At 36.1% G+C, this 14,335-nt stretch overlaps 1 protein-coding gene across 1 annotated transcript; it reads right to left on the minus strand.

The window, feature by feature from the left end:
• Positions 1–377: 377 nt before the first annotated feature.
• Smp_175170 (cleft lip and palate associated transmembrane protein-related) lies at positions 378–569 on the minus strand (the record flags this gene model as incomplete). The annotated part of the gene is made up of 1 exon (XM_018798501.1): positions 378–569. One exon carries the CDS (start codon positions 567–569, stop codon positions 378–380), a length of 192 nt encoding a protein of 63 aa, XP_018653436.1.
• Positions 570–14,335: the final 13,766 nt, after the last annotated feature.

The raw sequence follows: 14,335 nt of genomic DNA on the forward strand, positions 1-14,335 counted from the left end.
ACAGACAATTCATTTTGTTGTATGATGTATTTCATCTAAGCATCAACTTTTGACTTGAGCTACACACTAACACTCCTGTCTTGATTTTAAAAAACCGTCGTCAATTTGTGTAGATTTAATGCTCATCTTTTAATCACGCGAATTATCCGTCAATCGAAATACGACCTTTCCAACCAATGAATGTTTATGGTATAATAGTCCATTATTCGATCCTGGAAGTTACTTGTACTTTCATCTTCACTAGCATATGACAACTACATTAGTTGTGAAGAAGTCCTGTAGATCAGACTGCATTACATATTAATGTCATTCACTTACCATCCATGCAGTTGTATAAGTTTATGACACAGAAAATTTGAGTGATTGTTGTGATCGGTTTATAGATGAAGTTTTATCAGATGTATATTGTTGATGAGTGTTGAAGTGTAGAAAAATGGTGAATCTGTAGCTCGATTAATGTAGGAATGGGCTAGAAATGAATTTTTGGTTGTCTCTCCGTCTTTCTCCTTCTGTTCCCCCTCCTTTTCGACTGTCGGATATGTATCTGGATTGCGAACTCTTCCTCTCATTGCTGGTCAAATTATACAGTTGAAGAATTGCACATCATCAGTTGATTCATTGATGGAGAATCAAGAGTTGGATGTGCTCAACAATATTTAACTTCATCTCGTCTCGTTTCACATCTTATTGGATGGGTTATATTACTTGGTAATACTCAGTAGTTGAGGTCATATTGTGGGACGTTTATTTTGTTTGGCATGATGCTTGGTATTAATGTGGCATAAAATTCATGTAGAATTGTCAAAAAAGATATGTACGGTGAAAGGGTGACAGTGGAAATATGACGTTGTCTGTGGTGGATGGTTCAATATGAGGTTCATGTTATATTCATAGACAGCAACACGAGGTATAGAAGGAAATTATGTGCGAGCATTGCCATACGTCTAGCTTCAAACAGTTTGTTTTACAGAAGCTGGATTTGACTAGTTGTAGTTAGGTATTCTCCTGTCACTCTTCATCTAAATATTTATTTTAGGTGTCTTTCCTTGACAATGTGTTCTCTCGTCTTCCTCTTTTCTTTTGACCTTCAGGATTTCATGTGATTGCTTGACGTGTGACACAGTTGGATGCTTTCGTCAATGTGTGTCCTATCTACTTCCTGTGCTTCGTTCGTTGAAATCTGTCCCACACCTGCTTGTTGCTGATAGTGTCCGATCAACGGATCCGAAATATTTAATGTAGACAATTGTTAATGAATGCCTTTATCTTCTCAATGATGGCCTTCGTAGTGCTTTCGTAGTTTCCCCACATACAGTAGAACCATCTTGATATTTGTTTTGAAAATTCTGATCTTCGTGTTGGTTGACAGACAGTTGTTTTTAGTTGCAGATGTTATTCAATTGTTAATATGCTGTTATTGCCCTGCCGACTCGCTTCGTCACATCTGCGTCACATCCACCACGTTCATCATTGATGCTGAACCACATAACATGTTGAAGTGATTGCCTCCTTGATACCTTTCCAGTCGCTCTCCATGGTGGTCCTATCTCCATTGAGTAGTTCATGAAACGCTTGGAACTCATCGTTGAGGGCTATGTTGAATTTGTTGAGTTTATCAGTATCCTGAAGAAAAGCCGTATTAAACTTTCGTGACGTTTTCCGCCCCGTTATCCAATGCTTCTCAAGTTCCAGTTTCATCTTGGCGACCAACAAGTGATGATCTGATGCACTATGAGATCCTTTCCCGGTTCTCACATCCTCCATCGTCCTCTTGAACGTTTTGTTGATGCAGATCCAGTTCCAGTTTCATCTTGACAACCAACGAATGCAGATCTGATGCTGTATCAGTTCCTCTCCTGGTTATCACATCCTCCATTCCAATATTGGTATTAAGATCTCCGATCATTGTGGTCAGGTCGTTTGTTGGGCACTTCCCAATGATCGACTTAACCTATCACAGAATTTGTCTTTTTCGTCTTTATTGTAATCTTTCGTAGACGCATAGCATTGGATGATATTCATTGTAATGCTCTCTCACTTTGTTTTGAATGAGGGTTTGATGTTCCTTGTTCCTTGAGATTCCCATCCTACAAGTGCATTTTGTGCTTGTTTGGACAGCATCAGTGCAACTGCTTGTGTGTTTGGAGCATTTTCTTCTTTATGGTCGGATTATAACTGAAGCTCTCCTGAAGCTAGTCGTTGTTGTCTAACCTGCATCCAATGTGTTTTACTAATCCCAAGCACGCCTTGGTTGTATCTCGTCATTTCTGCAGCAATTTGGAGAACTCTCCCAGTCTCCGACATTGTTCGGAATTTCCGTGTACCCAAAAGCCTGTTGCTCCGGTTGTTAAAAGGGTCATCGGCCTCGTAACTTCCGAACAATTTTGGCTTTCATCATGAGTCGTCATATTTCTTCCTTTAACACACAAGGCAGATTTTTGGTGGTTTGAATAACTTTTCCCGTTGAGCGGCCTCTTAGAGAGTTATTTTTCTACGGGAAGGGGTCGCTGACCCCATGCTCAATCTTCCTCCTATATCCGAGCTTAAGAACGGCAGGAACTACAGGCAGATTTAATATATTTTGCACTCATCCTTATTTAAAATCAATAGATTCATAGAGACTGAATGCGTGGGTATATATCACAAATGATTCATACTGAAACATTTTATATCCATTTGAATCATATCATATGCAATGGGAGTAACTGTCGCAAGTGAGCAATTGGGTATCATTTCACAACTCTACCTAACCTATCATCATGATGAAAGCTTTAATTTCTGATGAAACATCGTTCAGAGCTAAACATCTTCAGTCGAATTAACTAACGGTTTCTGAATATTAATTTCTTCAATAAACAAATCCCATGTTTGTGGTGGTTTATTCTCAACACATTCAAAACGAATACACCTAATTATTATCTTACCAAATTAAACAGAGTAACATAATATTGTCGTCAATCTAGTCAACATCCACAATAGCCTCTTTTACACACATCGAATCACCAACTTCTCAGTTCAAATGAGAATGCATTCGATCTCAACCATGTGAGACATCTCATTCCAATGCATAGTGAGAATGTGATCAATTAGTGAGCAGATTTCATCATATAACGGAGCGAATATTCACGGTCAATACACAAATGCTTTATTTCGAATCGATACCAGCATACCGTTATTTATAATGACATCTGAATAACGATGAACAGACATTAATAGACAGGTGAAAGGAATGTTGAAGTCGGTCATATTGACAATGAAAGTAATCAATACACACCATAGCATCAAACACACATGTGAATATTGATTGCATCTTCGAGAAATTTACAACTATCAGTCCATTTGAGTAGTGGTCTGTCAGTTAGACGATGATGAGCAAGAAAATTGCATTTCTCTTCTCTCATACGTTTGAAGTTTGCGTCACGCTTACACGGTATTTATTATAAAGTGCTTATATATCGTTAAACCCTAGTTAATAAATCAATAATCACATTCAGTTAACCCTTGAAGAAAAATGGTTCGACTGACACAAAAACGAGCTCGAAAAAGTCCTATTTCTTCAGATATTAACAACTCTAGTCTTACCTATACCCCATGCTCTGCAACTCCTGTTGCACCAGATAATAGTGGTGGTGGACTTATTCCACACATGTTGCTGGATGACTCTATGTCAAACTTAATAATGAGTTCTAACTCACGAACTGAAGGTATCGATCATATTAAGAGCAAATTAGCCGCTGTCTATAAGCAATTAAGTGATATGCGTTGTAAAGTGGAGTCACTTGTGGGCTCTTTATTAAAGCATGGTGATCTTAAACTAGAACTAAAGACACTGTCACCCCTTCGACTGCTGTTGTCCAAGGATATGGTTACTTCTGAACTCGAAGACAGGATGAAAGTATAATCCGTTATTGACTTGATAGCTAGTGAAGTCACCAAGCGCATAATCTCTCGAAATAATTTGATTATATATAATATACCGGACAAAGTTGCCATTAAAAAGGAAGAAACTCGATACTGAAGGCAGTTAATCTCCAGGACAGTCCATGCCAATGTATCCGACTTAACAAAAAGCATCAAAAATACTCGTGCCCTATCCTGTTTAGATTTGATTCCCATTTATTAGCGGAACGTTTGAAAGAATCTGAATAGCTAGTCTGTGCGCATACGAAGTTTAAAAACGCTCGTATAGTCTCAGACAAAACCATCAATCAAAGACTAACACAAAAGCGTACCATGAACGAAAATAACATTGTTGAGGTCACAACAAATGTGATCGCGCCAGCAGCTGAACCCACTGGTGCAGCTAATCTATCTCATGTTAGTCAGTGTACTGATATACCAATGCAGTGTGCTAGCTTGCCTCTCATACCCCTAGTGGCCCTAGATAACCAGGACATATCTGATGGAGACACTAATGTCATTCTTTCCAGTGTAATATCAGAAGCCCACAAATAATATACCTGCAAGATGTAACTCTTATCATTACTCTCGCAATGGGTTAGATGTTATACTAGGTTATGCACATCAACGCAACGCCAACATGCAGGCACCTGTCTTAATTGTCCACCAAAACAAGTACAACAAATTATTCAACCTTACCAAAACAAGGATTTTTTTCGGTCTCCAGAGATCCCTTGTTCCACTAGCACTACAATTCGCTCATGCTATAGCCCATGCGATCCGGCAAACACATTAAACCATAGTCCAGGCATAGCTAGAACTCAGACCATCGATAATGATGCTCTCGGTTTTTTACACTACACAATCCCTTTTTAAACTTATTACTTATTAACGCACGTTCACTTCTGAACAAAATTTCAGCCTTGAGAACCTTAGCCTTTCTAGCCGTCGTTATTTCTAGTCGTTATTTTAAATCTAACGACTTCACGGCAGTCACACAAATAACAATAATTTTTAAACAAATTAAAAAGAGAAACATAGGTTAAAAGCCCTCAATGAAGAGCTATTAGCACTAAGTACTAGCTCAAAAGTGCAAAACCTAATCCACCTTTACAATAAACGTGCTAAATCAACTCAAAAGGTTGATATACCATGCATCCTGTATAATAATAGTTTTATATATGACCTTTTCAGTAGTAATTTTGCAAATGGCAAAGAATCCATAAATGGCTCTGTTTCTAGAGTTATGTGCATGACTGGTAACTCAATTAAATCTATCTCCTTCACATGTCTGAAAATTAGTAAGGTTATAAATAACCTCAAGGTTTCGAAAGGTCACGGAGCAGACGGGATTTCATCATTTCTCTACAAATATGGTGGTCCAGATATTCCACTTCTTCTTTTTAACCTGTTTACTCTCTCTATGGAATCAGGCTCTTATCCTGACCGTTGGAAAATCGCAAACATCATATCACGTTACAAATCCAGAGATAAGACTGACATGAACAACTATCGGCCAATAAAAATTACTCTAGTTATCTCTAGGATTATGGAAAAAATTATTAGTGACGAACTATCCAACTATTTATTGACTGAACAATTTATTGATGATTCGCAACATGGATTTCTCAAAAATCGATCATGTATGACATGTCATTTTGACTACTTTAATTTAGTCTATTCTCTTCGTAGCTAAGGATATCTAGTATTAGTGCTATACCTGGACATTTCTAAGGCCTTCGACATGGTCAACCACCAACTTCTCATAGGTAAGCTCGCATCTCATGGGGTCCCAAACCCGTTACTAGCCTGGTCTGATTCCTTCCTCAGCAATCGACATCAAATAGTTAAAATCAACTCTTCATTGTCGAATGCCGTCCCTGTTAGAAGTGGGGTAATTCAGGGTAGTGTCTTAGGCCCTTTGCACTTTTTAGTTTTTGTTAATGATATTTGTGAGTGTTTTAATGTGTGTAAGTCCATTTTGTATGCAGACGATCTTAAGGTGGTGTACTCATTTTCTCCACATGAGCTGAGCAATATTCAAAATTGTATCAGCACGGAACTTAACAAGATAGCACAGTGGTGCTCGAAATGACAACTGGAACCTAATACTGCTAAATAAGGATGGTTAGGCTTCAGTGATACATCACTCAACCTCGATCTTACCATAAATGGTGAAGTTTTATCTACGTTACACACAGTAGTAGATCTAGGACTTAGGTACTCCGACGACTTGTCGTTTACAGAACAGATATTGAAACAGACTTTTGAGTCTCAAGGCCTTATAGGTTACATAATTCGGAACCTTCAAAACAGCGAATCTCGTATTCTAATGTACAAAGTCTGTGTTCGACCACTCCTCGACTACTGCGCGTTTCTCTTTAGTAGCACGCGCATAAAGGATAAATTAAGACTGGAATCAGTACAGAGACGATTTACACTTCGTACTCTTGAAACTGATAGTATCTTGACATATAATTCGAGGTGTAGTAAACTCGGACTTGATCCTTTATGGAAGAGGAGACTCAAACTTGACCTTATCCTCTTCTTCAAAATACTTAACAAACTACCCTTCACATCCAGCCAGGCGATTCAATATGCTGAAGCGTTACGATACGACATTCGTAACTGTTGGTCTTTAGCGAAACATATATATTCCAGATCTTCTCTCTATACGAATTACTTTACCTGTAAGTTTTCTAGACTCTGGAATAATCTACCACAAACTATTTGTACGTTAAACTCTCTCCCATTATTTGTTCGCTCAATTAATGCATATTGCTCCTCTGAAAATGCATCAAATGCTTTAGCGCCTGTAAGTGTATCTTACTCCACAAGTGAGATTATCGGAACTTTAAATGTTTAACCACTTACTTGCTGTCACTTTACATTAACACTGTCACCAGCAACTCTAACACTTTTGAATAATATCTAACATGAACAGTGGTAACCTGACCAGCATATTTTGGCAATCATTGTTCTGTTGTTCCGTGCTCTTTGCTTTAATCTTACCTTCTCTAGTTGTAGATATTTATCAATAACTCGCCCTGGCACTGAAAATAACTTTACAGAACAACGTTCATTAATCATCCACTTAAGAAAAAATGAAAAGTTCCCTGGTGTTGCATTGGCTTGCCGTGATATATGCCACATATAAACTACTTATCAATTACTAAACCAGCAAACATAAAACAATCTTATATTTCATGTTTGTTCTCTACATTAACATTCCAATTACACATCTGAGAGTACAGTTGTTCATTAAGTAGCAGAACAAATTGCACTATGCATTTCGCTTCATGTTTCATTTAGAAGAGAATACTTCATTGTGGCATACAGATATTCAGGTTGGACGTTGTTCAGATGATCTATATTTACGCTCAGTTCACTTACAATCTAGCACCTGCGAATATTTTCACTTATTCACCACAAGAAACTGTGTTCGACGATTGTGACAATGAGTGAACTGTTTTTATCATTTAAAAAAATTGTGGAAGTTTACAGATCACAGTGATGTATCATAGGTTGTAGTGAGTACTGTGTCAACCTCAGTGAATCAAGGTTCACAATGTTAGTCTTGCTCTCAAGCTGTTTGGAGATAGAAGATATACAATGAAACAGTGACTAGTTGTGCATATCTTCGATACATCAGATTTGTAGACAATCGATTGTGTCAGATTTCGTTGTCCTCCAAAATCTGCAAATATGTTGACAGTGACAATCAGATGGGAGATGTTTCAAATGATGCAGTCCACAATGAATTTTGCAGATGCAACACCTAATATTGACGTCCGACCAAGTTTACAACGTTGTCGCACAATCATATGGAATTACAGAAGAGAGAAAATCGCAGAAGAAACAATTGCCATCGAAACAATGATTTGTTATTGTTCGGCATGTTGAAGTAATATTTGTAAAAATTTCACGTGTTTCAGTCAGCTAGAGCTATGTAAATGAAGATCCACTGCCACAATTTTCATCATATTTGTTTATTGTAATAAAGGCGTGTTGAGATAACTCGTACCGAGAAATCTATATTGTACCAATATATAATATTGATTGAAGCCAAGATTATTAATAATAAAAAAGTATTTGTCATATCTCAATAAGTAAAAGAAGTAGATTTTCTGACGTTTCGTGACTCAGTGTAATCCCCTTCCACTTCAAGAAACTGATGGTCAGTGGACAGAATCTTTACATAATGGTCATCACCTAATGAAACAGCTTCTTGAAACTACCCACTTTATCAATTGTTCTCCGATTGACTCAGGTTATTCGGAAGCTACATGTCGTCACAAATTATTCAGATCAAAACTATTTATATCCAGTTATATCATATCACGAATTTACTTAACCGATCGTCATGCTGACGGCTGTAATTTCTGATGAAATATCAGTCAATACGAAACATCTTCAGTCGAACGAACTAACGATTTATGTATACTTCCTTCTAAATAAAGCCAATGCCATGCTTGTGAAGTTTTATTATCATCACATTTAAAACAGATACCTTCAAATGTCAGTTTACTGCAGGTCATCTACCGAACCCACATGTGAACATTGAAATCCAGAAGGAACACTGTCATCTCATGTCTTCTTCCCCCTTAAAAACTTTGAGAACATGATGGAAACACCAAAAGTCTTTTCGTAAACTGACTATACAGCATTTAGAGTAGACTCTCGTCATAACGAGAAGTTCCGAGAATAATGCAGTAGAGCTTTGTATTTTCACCATCTGATTTGTTATGTTCACAGTAATTTATAATATGGTTCACTTTATATTCATTTATATTAGTCATATATGTTTTAATCTGTTGCATTCCCAATAGGTATCACAAAGTTTTGTAATTTCGATCAATCTTGAAGACAGACATTTGTGAAAAGCATCACTGAAGGTGGATGAGGAAATCATCATCAAGGTAAAAGAGTCTATTTTATGACGACAGAAACAATAACACAAATACAGAACACTATCATAGTAGTAGATTGTCAGAAACAATCCACTTCGATACAACCTATGATCTCACTGGTTATCTCAGAAGCAGTACTAACTTTAGGAACTAATGAGTATTTGTCAAACAAAAGGCACTTTACAATACACATTTCCAGTTTTTGTATCCAGGCTAAATTAAGTTCAAAACTCAATTCCCAGTGTTTCGATCTATAGTATTCTTTAAGCTTCACAATCACAACTACCTTGTATCATCGGTAACTTCCAGCAGTCCATCCATAAGCACAAATATAAATAACTGGATCAATATGCCGTTAAAACACTGAGTTTGGGGTTTGTATATTGTAGCCGCACTCGTGTTGAATTAGTCACTGTCAGTTGTCCGTACTACGTTTGTGAGTGTGGCACGTTTCTCATGTGATATCGTCTTTTTTAAACTATCATAATGATATCTACTTTAGGCAATCAGATAAGTAGACGATCAATGCTTTCTCAATACGTGGTAATAGCACAACAAAAATCTTAAGGAATGTGAAATCAAGATATGATCGATATACAACCAACTTTATCAGACTTAAACTAAAGTACAATCTACCATGCCAAATGGTCAGATATGATTATTATCATTATGGTTGTTGCTATTATTACTTAAATTCATTTATGTTAAACATTATAAACACTGTGATTTCATAATGAGTTTACAATATTCAATAGTAGTTACTGTGATCGTATTAACAAACATTTGGTATGGTGAAAGAACGACCAACGGAGTAAAGAAACCACAGAATCAACTCAGGTTTGAGAATTATTATCCCATTTCAACTAAATCATTTTAAAGCGTTTCATTCACTTCTCAGTATCTAGTAACTTATTTATTATTAATACTTCTTACAACTGTTCTGTCTCACAATCTGAATAAAAGTCTCATACTATTACTTGTCTAGCTTCTTCTATATATATAAAGGTGGTGATAATTAGCATCAACGAAACTTCAGTAAAGTTTAAAATTGCAGCTAGATATGATGTTAATTGTCATGAGAGTGTTTATAATATTCAATGAAACGTTTTTGATATTATACACTGGGAGAAGAAACGTAATCGTTATCATTCAATCGTTATTCATATGAAATTTTAAAATTACGAAGTTTGTTTCAACTTATCTACTTTGCATCAGGTTATTCGGTGTCACACTAGACATTATTCTTGCTGATGAATTTCTCTTGACAAATATAAAACTTTATGATGAGATTTGTGAATAATACATTGTTTGACACAAAATTCAATAACCTTATGACGATAAATACAAGAGAACTGATGAAATTGGTACACAACGTAATAGTTAGCTTCTTATATAGGTTGTCGGGTTAGGATTAACTATTAAACTGAACACAACGGCACTTTTTGATGTCATAGTGTAAATGTTCAATAATGGTTAATATTCAGTGGCATAATTGTGATCATTATATCATCAGCTGTAATGTTGATTGGACACCTACTGAAATGAGCCTTTGCTAAGACGCTGTGAGATTACAGAAGCTCGTTAAACATATTAAATCAATGTCATACTAATACAAGAATCACTTTCAAACGCTTTGGTAAAAAACAATATGAAGTTTGTGAGTTGAAACAATGTAAGCTCGTTGCGTGTGTATTTCAAATGTGATGAAGAAAGATGAAAACTCTGATGAACGGCAGTTTCTTTTCCCTGTTCTTAAGACAGTGTACATCCTGGAGCTGTCATGATAATGGACAATGTGTGATTATTCCTGATATAGTCAGGCATCGAACCAAATAATAGGATTAATAGCTTAGTTGAAATTATCAGGTTCAACCCCTTTTTTTAATATGAAGACGCTTTTATTCGATGTGGTGAATTCGTGAATTCATTTTTAAAACATTTAATCTCAGAGGAAATAGAATGTCCGATAAAGCGAACACGTGCTGTGTAAATCGATTACTTGTAATAATTAGAACGTCAGTATTTCAGCATTTCTATGGTAGTATCATTAACTTTGCAGACAGCGGCTTACAAATGTTGGCCCTATAGTAGATGCGGTAAAGATCGATACCGGCACTGAGTGTACTGTTTTCTGCATTTCTTTCAAATTTGCCGACAGTTTCTTTACAAAAGTTTCACTATTCTGCTTCAATAATGAATAGTGAAGGATCATGTTTCTATGGTAAGTCCAAATTTAACACAATAGTTCCCCGTATATTTCTGCTCACTAGATATTTCCTGATATGAGAATAAAAGATTATATGTAACTATAGAATATCTTGAAAGTTCATATTCCACGCCTTCAGTTTATCAAACGAATCAAGTAACACAGTAACACGGGAACATGAGATGCTTAGAAATAATTATTGGTCCATAAACAACGAAGCAACTCAATTAAAGACACAAATTATTTCAATATTCTACAAGTCTCCCGATAAATGCCGTTAGATGTTATCACATGAATTATTTTACATTCAATAATTCAATAAATAAAGTTGAAATCACAGGATAACGTTGAAGTACAAACCTATAAATGTGATATCTTTGTTTAAATCTGCTTCGTTATGCTTATAGCAAATGACAAACTTCCAATACTGCTGATACTGCTATTGCAATCAACATTACCACTCATGCAAATGTGAGGAAACTGACATGAATTTCAAGTTGTTCACCGTCAAAACTATTAGGTTTTATGCAATTAAGCAATTCCGAAAATTCTCTGCAAAGTGGAAAGATATAATTATTTTCTGTTATCTATTGCTTTGTCGTAATTTCGGGGGATGTGTAGTACAATATTTTGTTGGTAACATTTATACTTATCAACTGTGAAAAGCACTTAGTTTCAATCTAGTACATCGTTATTGAGCGTGATACAGAAATGGTGTGACATTCGGTTACAAATGTTACATTCTGTACGTGCTAGACGTGTACATATGGGATGTCTCTGAATCATTTGTAGTCACGGATATTACCATGTCAATGTTTATCACACTTTTCCACATTTTCTTTATGGAAATGCAGTGATCTTCCATCTTCATGAATTGCACACTGAGCAAAAGTTGATTTGTTGTTCAGACGAAGAATAATGTTAACCCTTCAAATTTCTGAGAACTGATTTTCGAAAGTTACCAACTCTGTTGTCAGAAATCCTACACTTTACATGACCCATAATTGTTGAAAAATTCGAGTGTGTTTCGTGTAAATACATATGCACGAATGTTTTTCTATGTCCCATTGTATACCTCAAAACGATCAATTGTCCAGACGACATTGAAACCAATCTCCTGAAATTCAAATTTGAACGTTTTGAAACCAGTTGAACAGCCTATTTCCTATTACTGCATGTTAGTTGCACGTCATTATGCACAAAGGAAACAAGTAAACAATAATCTTTGAATAATTTATCACTTCAATAACTCATTCAAGATCTTCATGGAACGGGATTCAAGTATAGGTTTATGATTGATTCTCAGTTGTTTCTGAGCATAGGAAGACATGGGAACAGTGAATAGGCCAAATGGAGGCTTAGAAATGAGAAAAATATCACAACGCTGTAGATTAATTAGTCTATGAGTACAACTTGGAGATATGAATGAGTGCTAACTCACAGCAGAAAAACCGTAAAAGTCGTCCATTTACAATTGTCTGCCCATTCACAACACCATTACTACAGTGACGTGAACCCACATTTTTAACCACAGCACAAAACGCTGTGCCGTTCGAGATTCTTGAAATGCCTTCATTACTGGAGCAGATAAGGTAAGAGCAACAGTAAGACTGAAGTATGCACATAGAATGATCACAAAGTTCTATTCAATATACTGTCCTTCTAGTCCATAGAGCTGACAAATTCAACCGGTCATCTCAGAATTTGTCCACTAATCCGAATGACTTTGTATCATCTAAACACTTCCGACGTCGTTGACATTTGTTTCTCATATTCTTGTTGTGATTAGATTGAAATCACTTCGGTTTCCTCAGTCTGATTACACATCAAAATGATATTCGGTTAGTAATGTTGTAGATATACTATGATTACTGGAAATCTATCGGAGTTAGCCAACTGCTTATTGAGATGATTTGCACTTGTTCGAGATCTTAAATTGCAATGTGCTTTGTGGTTTTGATGATTGACATATATTACTGCTTCCATAAATGACGTCGATGATCTTCAAGTAACCCTACTAGTCCATGATGACAATACTTGTCAGGTGTTTGTCTAATGTACATTGACGATGCCACAGGTATTGTATTTTGACAACCCTTTAGCGGTAACAACTTCTATAATTGAATCGTGTCCATCCGGTGTAACCAAAAGTCAGAATCATGAAGGTTGAAAAATATATGTGATAGATGATGGATATATCGAGGGGTGACTGATCTGAACTGGCTAGTGACCGCAGTAGACGTTGAGCACGCTGTTCCGACTTGTGATCTGGTGCTGTTGCATGACTGATGGAATTTTCTTTTTGATCTGAAAGTCGTATTTGATACAATCTATCTTGGTGTGTGATGAATGAGTTTTTCCATTTTTAAGTAAAGGTAAATATAATTTTTGAAATGGTAATGAGGATCTGTAATTCATACGAATGAATTTAATGGCTTTATCTGCTGAACCACGTAGCCCAGGAGAATAAAATTCTATCAAAATATACATTTCTTTATAGTTATACGGTTGATGATGGACATGGAAGGAAGAATTCAGAGATTTTCATTGCTTATTAAATGTTTAATAGATGATGAAATGTATACGAGATACAGATAGAAATGGTCGTGAAAACATTCCATGTCCGGTATACAGTATATCTGATGCTTACTTCAATGAAACAATCGAAATATATTCCTACTAGCAGCTAACGAATGTACTTCGGTTTCAGAGCATATTTGCTATGCATATTAATAAATTGATCTTGTCATTGAAATTTATGATTCCATAGATCAGTCAAAATAAAAATGATAGAGAACGACCTAGTGTCATCGTCTCTGCAACGATAAACTTGACTAAATAGATTATCACCTCATGTTCCATTGATTACATGGCCATCTTAGATGATAAATCTTTTGAGTGTATATATTTTGCGTTCATGCTTCACGAAACAGCGGACACTAATGAGTTACTTCACTTCTAAAATTTACGAGAAAGGCGCTTCCAATTATTAATTTTGAGATATGCAAGAAGCAAAGCTAAGTTGTTGTTTATGACTAAGTGCTTTCGAACACATGTGATGAACTGGTTCCTGCTGATGGTCATGAGACGTCAGTTGAATAATATACCCTTTAGTTTGCTTCACATGAGTGGACGTCTCTACTCACACTTGCAGAAGTTGCGGAACGACATTGAGACTGTCTAAATTCATGTTATTCATAGAGTCTGTGGGATGTACATGTTTATCAATAGTTTGATTTTTCAATGGAGTTACTCAGTTTAGAATGTGACTCAAGAAGAAGTGACTGATTGATTTCAATTAAACATCGTTAATTGTTGG

This window comes from Schistosoma mansoni, chromosome 6 (assembly GCF_000237925.1).
Source record: "Schistosoma mansoni strain Puerto Rico chromosome 6, complete genome".
Taxonomy (NCBI): domain Eukaryota; kingdom Metazoa; phylum Platyhelminthes; class Trematoda; order Strigeidida; family Schistosomatidae; genus Schistosoma; species Schistosoma mansoni.